The sequence below is a fragment of the Lineus longissimus genome, chromosome 6 (assembly GCF_910592395.1).
Source record: "Lineus longissimus chromosome 6, tnLinLong1.2, whole genome shotgun sequence".
NCBI lineage: Eukaryota > Metazoa > Nemertea > Pilidiophora > Heteronemertea > Lineidae > Lineus > Lineus longissimus.
The window spans coordinates 14097321-14118810 of NC_088313.1; the positions used below are offsets into that span (position 1 = coordinate 14097321).

General features: G+C 42.0%; 1 protein-coding gene across 3 annotated transcripts; it reads right to left on the minus strand.

Moving 5' to 3' along the window:
* Nucleotides 1–1748: 1748 nt before the first annotated feature.
* Nucleotides 1749–21425, minus strand: LOC135489236 (uncharacterized). 3 transcript variants are annotated; one of them, XM_064774498.1, is made up of 23 exons: nucleotides 21318–21425; nucleotides 20506–20615; nucleotides 19646–20195; nucleotides 18468–18636; nucleotides 18003–18147; nucleotides 17320–17435; nucleotides 16772–16823; nucleotides 15693–16386; nucleotides 15219–15290; nucleotides 14684–14773; nucleotides 13754–14027; nucleotides 13431–13558; nucleotides 12713–12838; nucleotides 11184–11248; nucleotides 10766–10860; nucleotides 10088–10154; nucleotides 9826–9843; nucleotides 8501–8667; nucleotides 7173–7375; nucleotides 6386–6519; nucleotides 5523–5774; nucleotides 3450–4896; nucleotides 2882–3012 (listed from the first exon to the last, which is right to left on the minus strand). In XM_064774498.1, the coding sequence occupies exons 2-23, from the start codon at nucleotides 20542–20544 to the stop codon at nucleotides 3005–3007; spliced, it is 4911 nt and encodes a 1636-aa protein (XP_064630568.1). In that variant the 5' UTR covers nucleotides 20545–20615; nucleotides 21318–21425; the 3' UTR covers nucleotides 2882–3004. The 3 variants fall into 3 exon arrangements, with proteins under 3 accessions (XP_064630566.1, XP_064630567.1, XP_064630568.1); XM_064774496.1 differs by having other exon boundaries at nucleotides 1749–4896; XM_064774497.1 differs by lacking the exon at nucleotides 9826–9843 and having other exon boundaries at nucleotides 1749–4896.
* Between the last annotated feature and the right edge of the window lie 65 nt (nucleotides 21426–21490).

The window sequence follows — 21490 nt, forward strand, 5'->3', positions numbered from 1 at the left end:
GATTAAATATAGGTGCAGTCACTGTTCTTCAAACCTTCAGAGCTAAAAGCTTGTCATTCTCGGTGAATTGGTTCTCGAATGGGATTGTGAAACTCCTTCAGTGTTTAGGAAGAAAAAAAAGGCCACTCCGTTTTAACACAGAAACAGATTTTTATATTTCAAAATAAGAATCAGTTATATTTACATTTAATCATGTAACAAAATGAGCCATTCGTCCGTAAATGGGAAGTGTCCGCATGCCATTTCTTCTTACTGTTATATAGTTATTATCTTTGGTAATTACCTCAACCATTTTAGAAGCCTACATCAACTCTACATTTTATTCAGAAATCCTTCAGATTTCTGTCTGGGACCATCAGGGTCATTTGAGTTCAGCATTAATTCTTTGGCAGGCAAACAACAATGTTCTGATGATAGCACGGATGCTGATACATGTTGTTTGCCCACCAAAGAATCATTGCTGAACTTGGTATGTACATGTAGTACAATGTATTTGCCCATCTTTCTACACAACGGCATGATGAAATTTACATTCAGTGCGTATTTATGCAGATTCTAGGGCATTTGCCCCCCAGACATCTGCCCCCCGGATCTTTCCCCCCGGATTTTTGCCTCCCGGACATTAGCCCCCCTAGGACTTCTGCCCCCCTAGGACATCTGCCCCCCGGACATTTTCCCCCCGGACATTAGCCCCCCTAGGACTTCTGCCCCCCTAGGACGTCTGCCCCCCCGGACATTTACCACCGGGGACAGTCAAAGAGAACTTGGATGAGTCGGTCAGTCCAAGAGTAGCAGGATGATCAGCTTTGGCCTGTATTAATAGATTTAAGAGCATACTTATGTGCATTACTCCAGGGCAATCCATAGGTCAAATGTAAGAATGGTAAGGATTGCTGTATTTCTTTTAAATGAAAATTACTGAAGGTAGCAGAATTACTGAAGGTAGCAGGTAGGCCACCCTTCAGTAATTTTCAGCACAAAATAATTTAAATAATGATTACCTTCTTTGACCTGTACTATAACTTCATTTCTTGATTGGTTGTGATGGTGGAAGGAGACGGAGGTGTCATGTGAAGTTTTCTATTTTAATCAAACAACAAACACGTTTCAAAACATCAGATATACATGTACATGTACTAAAAATAGATTTACAGAAACATTGTATGACAGAGGCATTTCTAAGAAAAGGAGTATCATTAGGCCACTTTAAAAAAAAGCTGGTTAGCGTCCTTGCTTCTGGGAGGAGGTGGGTAGGGGGAGGTGTTTTTGTTTTTTTTAATTCATTTTAAGGCTGAAAATATAGCTGCTGAGCAAATAAAAAAAAATCTGAATCATGATAAAATCCGGGTAGGTGTACATTCTAGTGTAAAATGCACTATACATTTTTTTTGGCTCTCGAGCACTTTGTCGGGTAGAAAGGGGGACGCCAACTAACTTTTTTTTTATTCGGGCTTAGCTACGCAAGCCTATCCCTTCACAAGCATCGGAATAGCATTCCGCGACGTTACTATACATAGAATTATCGTTACTATAAATAGAAAAGATGTATTCAGAAATCCTATGGGGGCTAATGTCCGGGGGGGCAAATGTCCGGGGGGCAGATGTCCTAGGGGGCAGAAGTCATAGGGGGGCTAATGTCCGGGGGGCAAAAATCCGGGGGGCAGATGTCCTAGGGAGGCAGAAGTCCTAGGGGGGCTAATGTCCGGGGGGGGCAAAAATCCGGGGGGCAGATGTCCTAGGGGGGCAGAAGTACGGGGGCAGAAGTCCGGGGGGCAAATGTCCAGGGGGGAAGTGTCCTGATACCATTTATGCAGTAGGCCTTAAGTCACTATTAAAGTACAGTAGAACCTCTCTATTAAGGACACCCTCGGGACTGTGTCCTGATTAGAGAGGTCAAATTGAATGGTAACAACCAACTTGGGACCAAAACTAGTGTCCTTAATGGAGAGGTTGTCCTTAATAGAGGTGTCCGCTAAGGGAGGTTCCACTGTACATGTACAGCAAACATTGGCGACTTAACCATGAGCGATAAAAGAAGTGAAAGATAATTGGCATAATAGTCAAAAACTGCATATTAACCGCACAGAAAATGTACTTTGACTTCTGCGTGATATAGTAGCACTTGTACAAAATTATACTTTTGAAGCACTTAAATTATGACTAGCAAATTCATTCTTGGCAATCAGATCTTTAGAGTAGTTTTGACACATAGTCAGGTGGAAAGAATATACCCCATCAAGCTATATCCCTTGGGCGAGTGCATAGTTTTGCCAAATTCATGCAAACGCCAGACATCGGTGATGAATTATGTTGTGGAACAAAAAATAATTCAATCTGGTAACAAAGTAATTGCACATCCACAGTAAACCACAAAAGTTTTTCTGAGAGTTTCATTCATGTGAATGCATCTACGCACACCCTTGCGCATAGATAGTGCAAATGCTCCAACCCCTGAGCTACATGACCTTCGCATGAACTGCGCACAACTTACACATTTGCGCAGAATGCTGACCGTATGTTTTGCCTACCTTATACGTAAAACACGCAGAAGCTTCATTGCTGTTGTAAGGCCACAGTTTTGTTATTTGTTGGATTACAAATTTTTATTATAGAAAAATTTTCAATATGAAATTGACAGGGGACCAGTAGCTAAACCTCTTCCAGTGGATTTTACCGAATGCGACCAAAAATTCCCCATTTCAGAGCGAAATTTCAAAGTTCAATAACATTAATAACAAAAATCAAAGTGATTTTAAAAGTGATCCAACATCACTGAATAATTTTTTACTTAAAATTCGGGCAATCATACGTCCGATGATTCTCGGCACCACACGTACAGCATCTCGGCTTCATCAGACTAAAACCCTGGAAACTGTGATCCGTTTCCGGCAGACGGACATATTTCTCATGCAGTTTGCGTTTACGGTCCTTTTCTTCCAGGATGCGATCGTGGATTACATCATCCATAATCACCATCACCTCATCATCAGAATCCGTCAAATTATCACCGTCCTGAAATGCAAATTTTCGCTCGGAAGTATCTGGTTTTATTTCGTAATTGTCATCAACATACATGGCGTTGGCAGGGGCCCCACATTTTTCCGGTTCCTCCAACTGCGGGACGTACTGAAAGTCATATTCAAAACTATCGTGTGATTTTTTGGCGCTGTCGTTGTTAATGAGTTTAGCGTCTAAAGTGGACGACCTTTCTGAACCAGTTTGATTTTTCAAACAAGAATCATTGACATCAAGTTTTTTGCGCAAACTTTGAGAGTCACTTTCTCTCTCATTACGCCCCCTATCAGTGTTTTTACCATTCATACGAGTCCTTAGGCCACTATCAACAACGTCATGTCTGCCACTCATTTTGACTGTCTTGGGTCTCGCACCACCACCACTAAAATCATCATTTTCTCGAGTCGTTTTCCAATCACCAACTAATGACTTACTTGCAGATTTATCAATCTTTGGACAGTTCATCTCAGAAGCATCGTGATCCAACTTCGGTTCGAACATCACCGGCGGATCATCCACTTCTGAATCGGACAAATCGCTCCAACAATCTGGAGTGGACGCCCTCGTATTGACATCGGCAGCCTTTAAATCTTGACTCTCCCCAGCAGGTGTCAGCCTCTCTTTCACAGGACCCATCCTCCCTTTCAGGGAAGAACTCCCCGTAAACATCCAATCCACCACCGACTCCGGCCCATCCAATTTCTTTGAATCGCTCGAAATTTTCTTCGAATCGCTCGAAATCTTTTTCGAATAGACTTTTGAATTGCCCGTTGAAGTCCTTTCATTTGGTTTTTTCACACTGTTTGCATTCCCTTTGTTCTTATCTTGCACAGTTTTGGTGTCTCGCGCAGAATTTTTAACATCTGATTCAGAATCGCATTTTCCTGCAACAGGCGTACCCTTTTCCTTCGGAGGCGATGGAACGCGCCACCAGGAGGGCTTTTTCGAACTAGATGCCATTTCTGGTTTCGCACTCTCTGTTTGCGTCCTCACCATGGTAACTGCCTCCGTAGCATCACTGCGAGCCTCCGACTCTAATAAATCACTAATCGCATTCAAACCCAAGGAATCTTCTCTTGCTATAACGTTATTACACGGATCTTTAGAAATTGGCGACGTTTGCGAATAGCGTTTCAATTTCCACGAATCTGAAGGCCTTGATCTCGTGCTCTGTTCACATGGTTCAGACTGGGCGCGAGGTTGAGATTCCTGCAATGTCGGTTTCGCAAAATTCGGCACAGGATTCTCATCCTCTTCTTCATCTTCAGATTCCACAAAGAACCAGTCATCTGAAATCTTTTCAGAAACTTTTTCAAATTTTGACTCAGATTTTTTTGCTGACTCCGCATATTTTCTCTCCTCTCTGCAAGGTTCACCCGCAGCAGCATTCAAACTTGTACCTTTACCAAGTTCTGTCACACCAGAGCCATCTTTCAGCCGTTCCTCAATCCAATCCTGTATCGTCGGCCCCTCTGGAAGACTGTCAGTTTTCTGCGACGGCTCAGAGAACTTGGCGATGACATCCCGTTCCACCTTTTTACGCAGCATATCCGAGAAACTCAACTGTTTTAAAGGCGGGTCATCATCCCACTCGACTAAGGTTTCAGCTTCGTCCGTATCAGCCAATGGCGGGAACTCCTTTTGATCGGCGAGGACAACACCCGCGCCACTGTCGGCCTTCGAAAATGGCACCTTGAAATATTCTGAGATATTATATTCGTCGATTTCTACGTCTCTCGAACCAGAAGCCCGCAGCTTTCGAATCTCCTTGTCTGTTTTGAACAGCGTTTCAGCGACTTCTTTCAGAGAAGGCGAGGAGTCTTTTGATCCGAAGTCGAGAGTTTTCGTTGGAGCGACCTCTGATTGACGTTGAGTAGTTTCCTGAAATAGACACAAAGAAATATCAATTAATCTAAATGTCACAATATAGAAAACACCGTGAAACCTAGCTATTACGAGAGATGCAAAAATCTACTCAGGCTAAAATTCTTGAATATTTCTCACAAAAATCTTTTACTTTGATCAGCGCCAACTTGCACAAAAATGCTCTTTCTGGACCAATTATGAAAACTCAAAGACGCACAGAGAGTTGAGAGAGAGATTTAGCATTTACTGAAAAAAAGTCAGAAATTTGCCTAAAATCAGAAAAGTGACATCATGACACCCTTTCAAAAGAACACTACTTTCTGTCCCAAACCCATTTGTTTCATTAAAATTTACCTCTCACCTCAAACCACTTCTCCTCACATTTTTAAATGTGTAGAATTTAAACAACATAGGCTGAGTGACTATATAGGAATGAGTGACTACGTATATGACTTTTTTCATCGTATCTAGAATGGAAAACTGTACCCGCTGGTAGGGGCCTACCAAAACCCATAAATGTGTCTAATTGACAGTAGCCCCCCCCCCCTGGTTTGTCAGACAAACCTTGTTGTCGTCATTTAGTATCTGACCAGCCGCTCGGTCCCCCCTGGAGGGCTGCACAAAGATTTAAGAGGATTCACCTTATTTGCAGGAGTCAGTTCCAGCGTGTGGTCACGATCGTGTCGTCTCGCCATCATCCTCTCCGACGGCAGGCCCAAATGTTTGATGATTTCCCCGAGACTTTGATGCGGCTCAACTCTCTCCTCCTCCACATGTGGCGCTGGCATGTCCCGGTCGAGATACTCCATCATCCTGCTGACCAATGGGATCGTGAAGCCGCAGCCGACTAGATAGTTACCGAGGTGCATATCTTCCGATTTGATAAGGGAATCCTGGAAAGGATAGCAAACCATTTAACTCTTACATTCTGTTTTTCGTTTGAAATACAGTAGAACCTCTCTATTAAGGACACCCTCGGGACTGACAAGTGCTGTCCTTGATTAGAGAGGTCAAATTGAATGGAAACAACCAATTTGGGACCAAAACTAGTGTCCTTAATAGAGAGGTTGTCCTTAATAGAGAGGTTGTCCTTAATAGAGAGGTGTCCGCTAACAGAGGTTTCACTGTACATGTAAAACAGTGTCAACCAAAATGTACTAATGCGGTACTTTGACAATAATATGACAATGTCACAAACTATTGGATGACTAGAACACCCAGTAGTCGCTTGGTAATGAAATGGCGGCCTATTCAAGCAGAGTCCGAAAGATGTCAGCAATAAATAGAGTTCCGGTCATTGGCAAGGAGGATGTAAGGAGAAAAGGATACTTTCAGTCGACCTAAGATCACGTGTTGGGTTGTATGTCCATATCAACGCTGAGGCCTGTCCATGTATAGGCATTTAAACACAATTGCCACAATCTGGAATTCAATCCAGAAGTGATCAGGATGCTGACGAGTTGTCTCACAAAATCTGAATTCCATGCTATCCACAACATCTTACCGTGATTCCCCACGAGACGAAGTTCGTGTACAGGTGATCAAGGTGAAGGTCATACAGCATTGCCTTGACGAGCGTGTATTCAGCAGGTTCTTCTTTCAGACGAGCAGCAACCACTGAATCATTTTCTGCTGTCCCTAAAAGAATAGACGAAGTAGGGGATTAGTGGCAAAGTGCTTATCACTTTCAGCGCCATCAGACGTAGATTAGTGTCACTTTTTAGGCCCAAATTACCCACCTCCAGCCGCTTTTTAGTACTCTCAAGACTTCAACGTTAAAAGAACAACAACACGCAAACAAGATGATGAAGGAACTGACTCATTCAATGCGTATGAATCAGTTCTGAGGCAATTTTGGCCAAGGGAAATTTTGGGGGGGTCAGGGAGTGCTGAAAATGGGGTAGGGCCAATACGCTATTTGTGATTCCCAATTCAGACTCTCTAAAAAGTTTCTTAATTCAGAACAGAGTACTTATTCGGACGACCAAAATGTCGGAAATGATTCTGAATTCTGACTCTTCCAGAACTGAAATGTATCCAGGTCAAACTGCATAGCCGCTTGAGCAGGTCATCTGAGTGCTACTGCAAGGTTTCAGGAAAGATCGAGGTTGAAGTGTGATGTGTGATGATAACCTCTACCGTTTTTGATAGCAGGGTATCAACTCCAACTTTATAATCAGGAGATGGCCTGTTCGACGCCCGTAAGGATCACCGCCATTTCGTCTCAGTGTCCTTGAGCAAGACACATCACTTATCCAACTACAAACACCGACATGACATCATCATCTCACCTGAATCAGTTTTCTTTGCACCATCTCTCTTCTCATGCGCTCCCAGCCCGTCCTCGGACTTATCAACCAGAAGATCACATTGTGCCCCAATGTGGCATCCAGTCCTGTCATTGGCAGCATCTTTCCGTCCATTCTGCTTAACCCCTTGATCCCAGCCTCGCGCTTGGAGAAGCAGAAGGTCCAGTACATTACTTCTGGTTTTCCTGCAACGGATATGATATTCTTCAGACAAAAGAAAGAACTATTAGAAGCTTTACTGCCAGTTTTCTTACAATGAATACGATATTCTCTTAGCATAGGGAAGAACTGATAGATGATAAGAAACACCTACATGAATACAGGTGTTGATGCATACATACATACATACAAATAGCATTTATATAGCGCAAAATCCAATTAGAAAAATTGCTCAGCTGCGCTTAACAAAAACACTGTTCAAATAGTTTGGTTTTTAATCTTCTTTTGAACTCGCTGACGGTGGAGCTGTTGCGGGTGTTAGTGTCCAGCGAGTTCCATAATTTGCTGGCATAAACTGTAAAGCTTCTCCCACCAAAAGTCTCAAGGCGATACCTGGGAGTCACCAACAACTCTTGGTTATCCGAGCTCAGGGATCGCCCTGGGACATACGATGGCAGGATGTCCGAGATATATGATGGAGCCATGTTGTTTTTGGCTTTGAACACCATGAGTAAAACCTTGAAATCGATACGATATGGTATCGGAAGCCAGTGGAGAGTTCTCAAAACGGGTGTTATGTGCTCACGTAGTGGAGTCCTTGTAATTATTCTTGCTGCACGGCTCTGCACTAGTTGTAATTTGTGCAGGAGTTGCTCATTAACCCCAGCTAACAGACTATTTCCGTAGTCCAAACGAGACATCACCAGTCAGCGGTCAATGGAATGCCAGCCCTGTGTGTACCTCCCCCGGTAAGCGATCGACGCCAAAATCGACCGCAAATTGACAGCGATCACTGGGGAATTTCAAATTTTTCTACCATCTATTTCCAGGCGACCAGTTGAGGAAATCTCAGTTGTAAATTGTCAACACTGTGGACTTGTATTGAAACTGTACATTGTACGTAAGTCAATTTATTGTGAAATGTCGAGTTTTAGGCCTACAAAGAAATGTACATCAGACTGATTCGCCACTCAAACAATAAAATTTCCGCAACCTTTCTTTTGTAAATTGCTAATTTCTTCCACTTTTTCCAATCAAATATTTTTTTGGCAATTTTTTATTGTCATCAGACGAGGTTCTTCACAAAATCTACCAAAAAGAAATGCTTGTGAAAATTTGGCGGAGTATTGTCGCAGTAATTTGGCTCTCACCTATTCCACTTGTCATGGTCCAGTTGCCTCTCTCTCAGCTCCGTCATCATCCACATGACCTTTTCCGGGTACGCATCATCGATCACATGACCTACCGCTGTCAACACCGTAACTGTACACTGTAGGAAGAGACGCTCCAAGTCGGCCGTGTTGTGAGTCAAGAGTTTCTGCAAAGGCCAACAAAAATGATCTGATTTTTTCATTTCTGAAATGTACGTGACACATCTTACAATTTTCTTGCATCTTTTTATTTCTCTTACATTTTCTCCAGAGATGGCACTCAAAAGGACACTCAAAAAATGTGAAAGACCTGTAAGAAGAATTTCTGCGGGACAGTCATGCAAGTGATATAGTTCTATACAGCATGATCAAATCAGTTAGAAATAATGCAAGTTCTCACACTATCTAACACTTTTTCTGCGGGACAGTCACACACGTGATATAGTTCCATACAGCATGATCAAATCAGTTAGAAATAATGCAAGATCTTACACTATCTTACACTTTTTCTGCAGGACAGTCACACACGTGATATAGTTCAGTACAGCATGATCAAATCAGTTAGAAATATGCAAGTTCTTACACTATCTTACACTTTTTCACCTAAAATCTGTCTTACATTAATCTCACTCATTTTACTCAGGGAAGTCTCCTTTTTGACGATAACTAACTCGGGCCAGGCACGACATTGTTTTTAAGACACCTTTATTGTGCATGCCTTTAAATAGCCTGAATAAGTACCAACAGGGGAAGCGATATGAGGAAAATCAAACACGCTAAATGATACATTATATTCACTGAGAAAAACCAAACACACTTTCATTATACATTACATTCACTGAGAAAAATCAAACACGCTCAATGACACATTTATTAATATATACACACACGACTAAGCAACAGTATGGAGAAAGCAAGCTTTTTGTTAAAACAACACAAATGTTTGATAAAAGTCTTTTTAACACGAGAAGAGAAATTTACGTGGAGTGAGCATTTCATACACGATGAACTGAGTCAGCTACATGTAACGTGGTCATCTGAGGTTGCCTGGCGACGTTTGATAAATTTGAGAGAGCTCTGTGCATATCTGTAAGATAGTTGTAGGCCTAGAGGAGAGCTGACGTCACCAGGCCACCACAGTCAACCACGTTAGTTCGTCGTTTATGAACGAAATATTTCCTTCAGCTAAATGTCTCTGTTTGTGTCAGAACAAGTTTTATCAAATCATTCACACCGAGGTGATGAATCTTTTTAACGATAGCCACTACCACGACTGAATTAGATATACAGTACATAAGGTAAAACCACACCTATCACAACCTTACCTTATCTAAACCACTGTCCTGATAAAAAAAGAGATTTCTTATTGAGTCATTTGGCTTAAGGGTTTTGTGACCGGCAGCCATTTTGGTTCAAAATTTTGTAGGCCAATAAGTGCTGCTCTTAATAGAAAGGTGTCCTGATTAGAGAGGTCAGATTGAATGGAAACTGCCATTTTTGGACCAAAACTAGTGTCCTTAATAGAGAGGTTGTCCTTTATAGAGAGGTGTCCGCTAAGTGAGATTCCACTGTAACTGCAAAACGTACCTTTTTGTTGTAGATCAGCCATTTCTCCAGGGTTTTCAGCGTGAAATCCAGCACACTTGTCCGCGCACTGAAAATAACAATCAATATTCTAGATATACCGAGTTAGCGTTTCAGCTAGGGAGTTTCAGCAAGGCACAGCACCGTCCCCGTCTTTCTCAATTTTAGTGCCTTTTTCATCTCATTTCAAATCGTCCAGGCCACGTGGTTGGCGCACTACAGGGTGGCCCAGAATTATTTGCCTCTGGACAATACAATTCTAATGTGTAATTCCATTGTGCGAGGGAAAATAATTCTGGGCCACCCTGTAGAATGCCAATCCATCATAAGTCGTGATGTGTGGGTTTGATCACCTGTTACAACCCATGTCGAAACCAATGCATGATGTATAAACATTTTCACTGTCACATGATGCCCAAACTTTTATCATAGTTACAAATGTGTGTCAAGACCAACCGCCATGTCGAAACCAACGCATAATGTCCAATCATTTTTATCTTCACATGATGCCAAAACTTTTATCATACTATAATTATAATTATAAATGTATGTCCAAACCAACCGATCATGTCGAAATCAATGCATCATGTTGAAACTTTTGCCAATGCATACTGTCCAAACTTTTTGATGCATAATGTTCAAACCTTTCCCGAATTTAGCTATTCATGTGGAATAATTTACCTCGTCACCCATTTTGTGGAAGCCTTGATGATTTTAATCAGAAATTCACAGAAATCCTCACTTTTCTCATGCTTTGTTCTTCCACGAGTAACAACCTGTCCAAATAAATAATACAGAACAATGTAAGTCAGTTTTATATATCACATATGAAGGAATGTAAGAGAAAAATAAATGCAAGCACTTTTGTACTGTACAAATTTACTGTCTCAAAGCACTTTACATTGATTTCCCAGCCTACTACAAGCAGTTCAGAAGCCAAGGATGTCGGATTAGGTGCTACTCTTGGCAATTTCAGGCCAGTTGAAGGGATCAATTGGCACTGGCCAGGACTCACACCCACAACCTTCTGATCAACTGGCACAAAAAGGAGGACTCTTTCAAAAAGGGAGAAAATACATTTCTTCTAATTATTGCCTACCTTAACGAATTCCAGCATCACATTCGTCATGGCGAAACTGAATGTACTACCAAAGGAGTCATGGTCTGAAATTGATTAAAAAAATTAAGAATTGTGCAATTTTATAAGGCAATGACGCGAATATTGTTGGTCAGTAATGCTGCCGACGTCATTTTGAGTTTGCCGCAGGGATTATGATTTTCAAGATCAGGTTGGCAGGAAGAAAAAATCCTTCAATCGGCTTCGAGAATGCTACAAAAGTTGCCAGAGTGGTGGAGAGAAACATCAGCGCATGGCCTGTCTGAGGTCCCAGGTTCGATTCCCAGTTGGTAAAATTTTTCTCACGTAATAGAGAGGGCCATTCTTCGACAGCGTAAGTCTCCTCCTACTTTACAGTACAAATCGCCAATACAGTGGAACCCCGGTCGGCGACCACCTCAGTAACGCGACCACCCCGCGAACACGACCAAAATTCTCCGGTCCCGAATGGTTTTCTCTCTAATTCCCATTAACTGGCCCTCGCTAACACGACCACCCCGGTACCCAGAACGCGACCACCAGCTTGGTCGGTCCCAAACTGCAAATTAACCCCGCTAACGCGACCATGAGGCCTAATTGCCGTAATCAACCATGACTGCATGGTATCAATTGGCACCTTCTCGCAAATCCGTGTTGATAATTAGCACCTCGAACACAATGACCATGGGAATCCATATGAAAATAAATGATGTGTAAGTGAGTTTGATCTTGGAGGAACTATACTTCAAGTATAATTCCTCCAAGGTTTGATCAAATGTAAGCGCAAATAAAATGAAGAATAAGCTTTCTTTTCGACTCACGGCTTGTTTTTTCATCATTTAGTATTAAATGATGTCAAGAGGCATGCACACGTAGTTTTTAGGACAAATAAATTATGTTGATTAGTAAGAGTACCGATACTCAAAGTAAAGAATGCTTACTACGTCGTAATGTTGATAAAATACGTTATTAAAAAGATGATTTAATCAGTACCAGTTCAAATTGGCTGATGTTAAAGCAGGAAGACATCAGGAAGAATTCTCAACATCTTCTCACATCACCTCTCTCAATGTTAGCGGGAATATTAGCTTGACATCAAGAAGGGCAGCTGCCGATGGTGTGAATTACATGCTTGTTCTAATTAGCATGCTCAAGTTTTAATGTAATGTTTGGTCTAATTAGCTCTCGTCAGTTTATTTACTCATTTACATAAGTTGCAAATTAAACGCAAAACACTCAAGAAAATGATTTTTTATTCGTAATATACACACAAAATTATCGAATCACCCGGTGGCGTAGTCATTAATGCATGTCAATGTACACACAGCAGGACGATGTTTTGGCGGGAAAACCTACTTATGATTCTTAAATTCACTAACGCGACCACCCCGGTAACACGACCACTTCGGCTTAGTCCCTTGGGTGGTCGTGTTACCGGGGTTCCACTGTAGTTGTTTACAGTGCTGATAACGCCCTAGTTGATGCTCAGCTCTCCACTCGATATTTTTTAAATGCTACAAAAATTCACTCACTCTGTAAGAGATTTAACAAATCCATAATAAATTCGCCTTTCGTTTCTAATACCCCTCTCCTCAGCAAGGAGCCCATGTACTGCTCCAAGTCAGTGGTACTCAGAACGCCACTGAGATCGAGTTTGACTGCAAATAGAAGAAAGAATGACATCACAATTCACATGACGGAAGACCAGTGGCAGAGTGGTTAAAGGGGTGTTGGTAATTACTGATTGTCTCTGAAAATTGAAATACAGTGAGTTATACACAATGCTAGTGCAGTTATTATGCATACGAAATTGTTACCCAACTTGCTGTTTATAACATTTGTATATTTGTCTACACAACGGCAATGGTGAATTCATTATTTATTATGTAATCACGCAATTGGGAAGTTTCAAATTCAATTACAACTTTCAAATTTTTAATGAACAGCATAGGCCTTTTAAGCGCCTGGCTCATAATCAAGAGACCTTGGGTTCAACCCGAGGAAGGATCACTGCAGTTTCGCTTTGTGTCTTGAGCAAGACACTCAACCCTTAATTGCTACGTCCTTTGCATCAGACGCAAGACTGAGGTTCCCAGTACCTGGGGCCTACCCGACATGCTGAATTATCAGCGGTTGTGCGTATATCAATCCCGAGGAGACTTTAGGACTGATATTTACCACCGATAAGTCGGCATGTCTCATTTCCTTTGATCTGCATCACAACCAAAGAGATCAACATGGCATACTTACAATCGTCCACAAGTTTCGTCGTGTTTTCAAAGGCCAGTTCTCTCACTTTCCAATCACTTGTCTCAACGGCCTGCTGAAGGCAGCAGAGGAACTCGACAATATCCTGGTCCCTTGTTTCATCAATAGAACTGCAGAAAAAAATCATAGAACCTCTTTACTAAGGACACTCTCCTGTCGAATGTCATCAGAGAAAGGTGTCTTCATTACAGAGGTTCAATTGAGTAGAAATGACATCATAGGGGTAGATTAGTTTGGGTGAAATTGGCAAGCTTTCTTCAGCCTTTCCTTTGAAATATATATCATTCCTTAGTGGTATCACTCACCCGTCCTTGGTCCCTGTCTTCTTGTTGGCAACTTGGCCATCTGGATCGGATGACTGAACTTTCCCCTCCTGTTTCCCGTCAAACGCCTTGACCACTTTATCGAGGTTCTTCTTCTTTCCCGTTCTGCTCCTGTGGGGCGAGTCGACCCGCGGTGAGCTGTCTCTCTGGGGGTGTCCTGACGCGGTCATCTTCGTAACACGCGATGATGCAGGGGAGTGACATTTTGGCGAGCTTGTTCTCTGACTAGCTGCCTGCTGCGATGATTTCCTGATTCCTGAAAGTTGTAATTGAAACTGACACACTACTGCTGATGTAAACAACTGCAACTGTATCATGGCCTTTGTGTTGCAAAACATAACATCATCTTAAGGGTAGGGTAGGCCTAACCAATGGTGTAGAAACAGATTATATATAGCTCTTTCACGGAGTCAACTTAAACCCATCTTGACCCTCAAACCTAGGGTCCACTCTGCCATCCTGGACACCCTGTGAGGGGAGGTAACGGACCGATTAACTCTGATGGTTCAGAATGACTAAAGCCGGCCAACTTGTATGACACCGACTGCATAACATTACTATTTATCAGAATGATTAAAGCCAGCCAACTATGACACCGACTGCCTAACAACACTATTTATCAGAATGATTAAAGCCAGCCAACTATGACACCGACTGCCTAACATTACTATTTATCAGAATGACTAAAGCCGGCCAACTATGACACCGACTGCCTAACATTACTATTTATCAGAATGACTAAAGCCGGCCAACTATGACACCGACTGCCTAACATTACTATTTATCAGAATGACTAAAGCCGGCCAACTATGACACCAACTGCCTAACATTACTATTTATCAGAATGACTATGACTAAAGCCGGTCAACTATGACACTTTTGGCCAGATCTATCTGGAAAATGTTCACCTACTGCCTTCCCTGCCCTGCCTTATTTTTTCCACAATGTTGATGTTTTGCTGGACGTCATCATCCGTCTGCTCTTCAATCAAACCAAGGCTGTCTGCAAATAAAAATAATTCAGAAATTAACGCTTTGAGATCGCGTCTTTATTTTCTGTCGTAATACCAGGAACGCGCGATTTTTCGTGAAAAACACTATTTTTAACAATCAAAACAATCATCAAAGCTACCTGCATTATATACATGTATCTCCTGAAAGATCTTTCCGAGTACTTTTCTTTGCGGCACAGCACCCCAATTTAGGTAAATACATGATTTACAGTATTTTTTAAAAGAAATATAGTTTTCAACGTTACTGGTGCCTGATTTATGCCGTTCAACAGTCTCAAAGAGTTAAGCCCATTTAAAATATATTCATTGTATAAGCAAGAATAGCTTTGTGAACTGTGAGATGGGAGAGACCCCTATTGGCGACATTGTGTAACTTTATCTTGCCTGCCTATAGTGTCCCTTTAAGAGATTTGTTGTGGTGTTTATTTCACTTACTCATTCTTCTCTCTTCTAACGCCTCCTTTCCAAACATGAAGAGAATGTCAGGATCAGCTTTCCACAGATCATCTGAAATGGATTAAAAAAACTCAATATGACTTGTGGAAATGGAGGTCCTCCCAGACCAAGATTGCAACATTCAGAGACAGTTTCTGAAAAACGACAACTAAATTTTACGTCGCACAGTTTTAGGGGGATCAGTGGCAGAGTTGTAAGAGAGCCGGGCTTATAACCGGGGAGGTCATAGGTTCGACACTCATGATGGATCAGCACTGTTTCAATTTGGTGTCAACATCCTCAAGGCATGGACATAGAATTATGTCCAAAATGCACACCTGAATGATATCACTGCCGACCTCCACTGGTTGGAAAGCTCTTGAAATGTATATTTGTGACCATTAATTTTAGTCTCGTAGGATAATTATTTTTACCACAGTATTTAAATCATAAAAGGTGAGTTCAAACTTTTACCTGCTTCTGGCGTATCAGGACTCGATGGAATCCGAGGCTTCACGATCTTTGAGGACGCTTTGAAGAGTTGATCAAACTGAAAAGCAGGGGGCGCTTTGTTTGGGCCTTTGACGTGGCGTGGCTCCGTCTTAGCTCCAACTACAAGATTAGGTGGGGTTTCCGGAGTGTTCATAACATATTGGTCCGGAATCGTTTGGGACACGTTGGTACTGGCTTCCGATTTCGATTTTCTCATGTCAACACATCTCGCGTCAGATTTGATGTCGGATGTTTTAAATTCAGACACCGATTCGACAACGGAGGATGCATATTTCTTTGACGACTTTGATCGGGATGATGTCTTCCTCTCTGGAGTATCCGCATCGAAGCTGCTTTCACGAAAGGTTACTGAAGGGCTGATTCCCACGTAAGGATAAGCAACATCTATGGCGTCACTTCCGAGAGCAGTTCCGAATTCTTGTTTCCGTAACATTACATCTCCATCTGTATCCAGAGTCCCAAATTCCTCTTGATTCATCAGTTGTGCAGATTCTGCACCTACAGTTTGGGACGCGACATCTGGAATAAGCGTCTTTGATGCCGTATCGGGACTGGCCATGGATGAGTATTGTTCGGGCGTGGCCAAGGTGGATGCAATCGACACGCCTTCTGTCGGCTCGGGAGACTGCAGCAGCAGAGATGGGCTAACACATGGCTGAAAATACAAAACAGTCGTTCCTGAAAATATTTCAGTTTCCTCATATTCCTCGACACTAAACCTATGTTATTATCATATTACACAAGTTTCCGACCTGCATAATAACTGCACTATGGCACTGTGCATAAGTGCATTTCCATTTTCCTGGACCACCAGTAATTACAAACGGCGTACCCTTTTAAGGATGTTTTTCGAGGACAAGCTATTTTGTTTTGAACTGATATTTCCAGGACCTCTTGTAAAAAAGCCAAAGGGAGTAACTGTATTAAAAGCAGTGAAGAGAAACTTTCATCCATCCATCCATTCATTGATTTTCATTTCATACAAGTTTAAATTATTTTTGACTCCAGAAAATGATTTTTGCCGAACGCAAAATAGTTACCATGGCAACTTCCTCCTCAAGGAGTAAATCTGCAACGGACTTCCTTTCATCACTGAAATCAACAAAGCATTCAAAATAGATGTTCACTTGCGGGAGATTCTAACTTGTTGGAAGGTGAGCTTGTCGGACAGTAGGAACGTTTTAGTATGCGACTATCTGTTCGATCCCAGGGAGAACCCAGGATTGTTTTTCTGGACGAACCGGCGTGGCTTTCAAGGAACTAAAATTCCTAGCTCTTCACAGTCCTTTGTGGATTCGACACCCGGTCAAGTCACTGCTCGGTTCCCCTACTGGTCGAGTTCAAGTGAGCGCCTTCTGGTTGCTCCTTGAAATCCCTGATTGACTTCTGTGGAGACCGGGGTAATAATATGACATACCAAAAGCACTTTGAACAGAGAAACATGGAAAAGTGCTATACAGTAACTCAATATTACTATCATTATTTAAGTATAAAATCAGGACATTTTATTCCATCTTCTGCTGATTACGGCATTACGCTGATTTAAGTCAGCATTCTTTTTCGATAGATTTTCTTAAAACAGACTTACCCGATATAGATTGTGATGTTGAGAGGCTGTGTCGGGACGACCTCCACCTCTAACTTCTTCTCAAACACAAGCTCTTTGAACAGAGTTACGGCACGGGAGATCCACACTGAGGCCAGCTGAATCAAATAAAAGAAAGAGGCTGACCTTACAGCAACACAAACTAAAGGTCTGAAGTGGAGGAAGTGTTGTTTATAGAGTATTAAGATAAGAGTCGTAGTGTAAAGAGCAATTAGATAAGAGTCATAGTGTTAAGAGTAATTAGATAAGAGTCGCAGTTTAAAGGGTAATTAGATAAGAGTTGCACTGCTCGTTATTTTTGTAATATCAGTGAGCATTTGAAACAAACCAGAAACTCCTGGGCAGATATCTTTGGGCATCTCTTTTCATGGCGCCCAGCAAACAAGCAAGTTAAATCGCAGCTATCTCTGATGTGCGACCCAAAGACTTCTCTTTGAGGGGAAAACTAGTAATCTCAGGGTTTAATATATTGACCAACAGTTCGCCGCATGACCACCGCAAACTTTGCTGAAATTTTCAAATTTGCAGTTGGGGTTTTTTGCCTTTTGGCATACATAGTGAATTTAACACCATTTTTTCATTAACTACCCACACCTGTAAATATGAAACACTGGTTTTGCAAGTGTGTTAAAAGATTTTGAGACAAGCGCTATTGATAAACTCACTGGTTTGACAGCGTCCAATGCACAGACATAATTGAACTGCTGGAACTGCAGGAAATTATCAGGCACGGGATAAATAACATCGGCAAGCTGCAGAATCTCGGACATCCCGTAGTCAATATAATAGACATCCACTTCATCTGCCTCACTGCAAAATATGAAAATGAAATTATAGCATTTTGTTTTTTTGAGTCAAAACAGTATTTCTACTTGGCGCAATACTCTTTCGATCGAACACCTTTTTAGATTACCTTTAGAAGTGGTCAGGGTGCCAAGGTAGGCACTATTCCGTTGGGCTAGTTGTTGAAAGATTTTATGCACTTCATGTTAGCCCAAGTGAAAAATAGCTAGTCCCGGGCGTCAGACTAGCCGATTTTTCGACTCCTGCACCACGCACTACAATTCATTTACGATATTCACTGCCGACCGCTGCACAGAGTGGCAAAGTCAAGTCACAGTTGAACTTACCGGTCCACACCCATCACAAAGGCTCGTTTCCATATCTTTGTTTTCCTCTGTCTGGCAAGCACATAGTACTGGGGGCCAAAGTCATCATCGTGCTTCACCACATCGTCGTCGTCGAGGCAATATCTCTCAATGGCGCATTCCAATTCTGAGAAAGCTTGGAAATCCTCATCTGAAATTTCAAAAGTGGATAAAAAATATTGAAAAAGAGAAATTTATGCTTGCTCTTTTCAGCGGCCCGCAAAACAGTGACTGAAATTGGTGCGACCTGTGATTTTAATCACATTTGACGATTATTGCTTGTTTGCAATGGTCATCGCAGGTCGCAATATCAAATTGCAAACCCAGCAGTGGCCAGTTTTACGTGCAGACAAGAGATCCTTTTGTCACACATAGCAGCAATTATAGCTGCAATCAAAAATGCTGCAATTTAAATTGGTTGCACGGTGCTTTGATTCTGTGAACAGCACCATTTGTGAAGATCTAGCACAAAATACCCCTGCGTAGTGAAATCATCTTTTAGAATGCTCCAAGAACTTTCATCGGTGAGTGTGATTAATGCATAAAAATGGAAAATTCAATACCAAAATACCAAAGTCATTTTCTCAGTGGTCTTTCAATCATGCGTACTCCTTTACACCTTGTAATTTTTTTGCCTATTTTGGAGACGTACTTTTTGCTCTATTCACCCTAATTTGGGGACATTTTGATATGGCAATCTGATAAAATATTTGGAATTTCAGCGGCCAAAGCTTAAAGGACGTGTCTCCGAAATTGCAGTTTCCACCAGAAAATGACATACTTTGGGGTTTTGGGCAGTAGTTTGGGGGAAAGGGGCATAATTGAGCATTTTGATGTGCAAAATATGCTTCAGGGGGGTCAGATACCCCTAAAAACAAAAAAAATTCTAAAAAAATTTTTTTTCACAAATTTTTTTTGGGGGGAATATTTTTATGCTAATTTGGGGAAATATTTTGGCTGATTTGGGGACATGTGGCGCCCCCTTCACCGTATAACGGTGTAGAAACCATGCAATTGAAAGGCCTGAACATCCCAATTCATCAGGTGCAGTGGCGAAAGTCCCTTTCATTGAAACGACCACCAAAGCAAACAAACGACAAAGGCGTGAACCTTGATTTTTAAACCAACCGAAATGTACCGACAAGTCTCAAGTCACCTACCTCGACCAATTTGACCGGAGAAGTTACTGGGATCGACGCACTGAGTGACACGAATGAAGATGATCATCTTCTCGTCAAGATCGAGCTCAGCAGAAGCTCTATCATCGTCGTGAAAACTCCCATTCAAGTTGTCAGGCAAAGGGCTCTTATTTTCAGCCAGGGGTGTAATACCCGTAGACATGTTTAGACTTATCGCAGGTCCATTCGCTACGCTGGCAGATTCAGGTTTTGCAGCCAAAGGGGAGTCAACTTGCTGTTTCCTTCCAGTCACCAAAGGCGATGACGTCATCTCCATGCTGCCGAAGCTGATCTTATCCACCTCTGCATCCAGAAACTGCTCTTCTGACTTGGGAACATCAGGCGTTGCATCCTTCTCCAGTAGATTAGAAGGGGCGGAGTCGGAAAAGGAGCTGCGCTGGCTTCCGCTGCGGTAGGTGTCGACGTCGCTCTGGCTCAGCTCATCGTAACTGCTGCAAGAGTCCAGTTCTACGGCTAGCAAGCCGGGCGGGAGGGGAGGCTTAGTCGCCCTGCTTTGCGCTCTGCCTCTACCCTGGAACAAAATCATCACAACAATTAGAACTGCATCACAACAATTAGAACTACAATACAATAACTATAAACCGCCAACCTTTTTTTAATATCTAAAAATTGCGAAAAAATATGTTTTGATCAGAAAAATCTTAAGAGATTTTCAACCATATGTAGCATCGTGATTTGATATTTCCACCGCATTTTGATTAACCTTTTCATCACCATTATGGACTTATCTATGTAATGCATTAGAAGAGTCAACTCAGGAAACAGGGTGTTATGGTTAATAGAAATAATGGGAGGCGAGACATTATGTCATCAATACTCACTCGCCCCTTCGGCTTTTTCTTGGTAAGAACTTCAGCCATTTTAAATTTGGTGTCTGACAAGAATTCACAAATTTGTCATGGTGAGAATCTCGAACGTCGAAGTGCCGCACCTGGAGAATAAAGACACAAATAAAATGGTAAGAACTCCGGTCACGGATATGCTGATGGTATGATTTACGCATAACTGACCAATCAGCCAACAGAGCCAATTGTGCACCTGTTTATACATGATTTACATCTCTCCATGAACATGGCTCCGAATGTGGGGAGTGAAAATCTCGTTTAGCAAACACTGTTCCCACCGCCTGCCAGGCCATTTGGAAAGATGACGTGGTTTATTTTGGCTTTGGCTCTCTGAACGGCCACCTCCGACTGACTGGCATTGGCTGGTGGTGCGATGTCAACAGTCACTCATTTTGATACTCAACTCAAGTTTTTAAGTAAGTGAAGTATTCCGCATGTCACGCTGAACTAAGCACTTTAAACATTGTCATTGTGTTTGCAACCTACTTCGAGCGTTGCATCAGCATCAGGCATTGGACATGCTTCCACCCCGGCCCAGGACTACTGACAATGTGGAACATTGCAGTACGAGAACCGACCTTATTGTTGCCACATAATCCAGTGCATACAATATGCAATGTATACTGTGCCGAGTGCATTTTGCATTACATGTGCATGCATAGGGCATGTATTGTAGGGTAGGCTTAGGCTACCGCTATACAAAATTTCTGTACAAAACGAAAGTTGTATGTCGGCCAAAAACCAGACTCCCAGGTAGAAATATAACATTTTTCCATCACTTAACTTACCTATGAATCAGACAGAATGCCACTGTTAGGTTATTGCGACTTTACAAATGTTCAATTTAGAGAAAACTGAGAAAATATGACAGAAATTTCGACAGCGTTGCGTTTCCTGATTTCGCGCAGTGCAAAACAACCGAAGTGCAATGGAAAGGCTCGCAAAGTACCCGTATGACAAC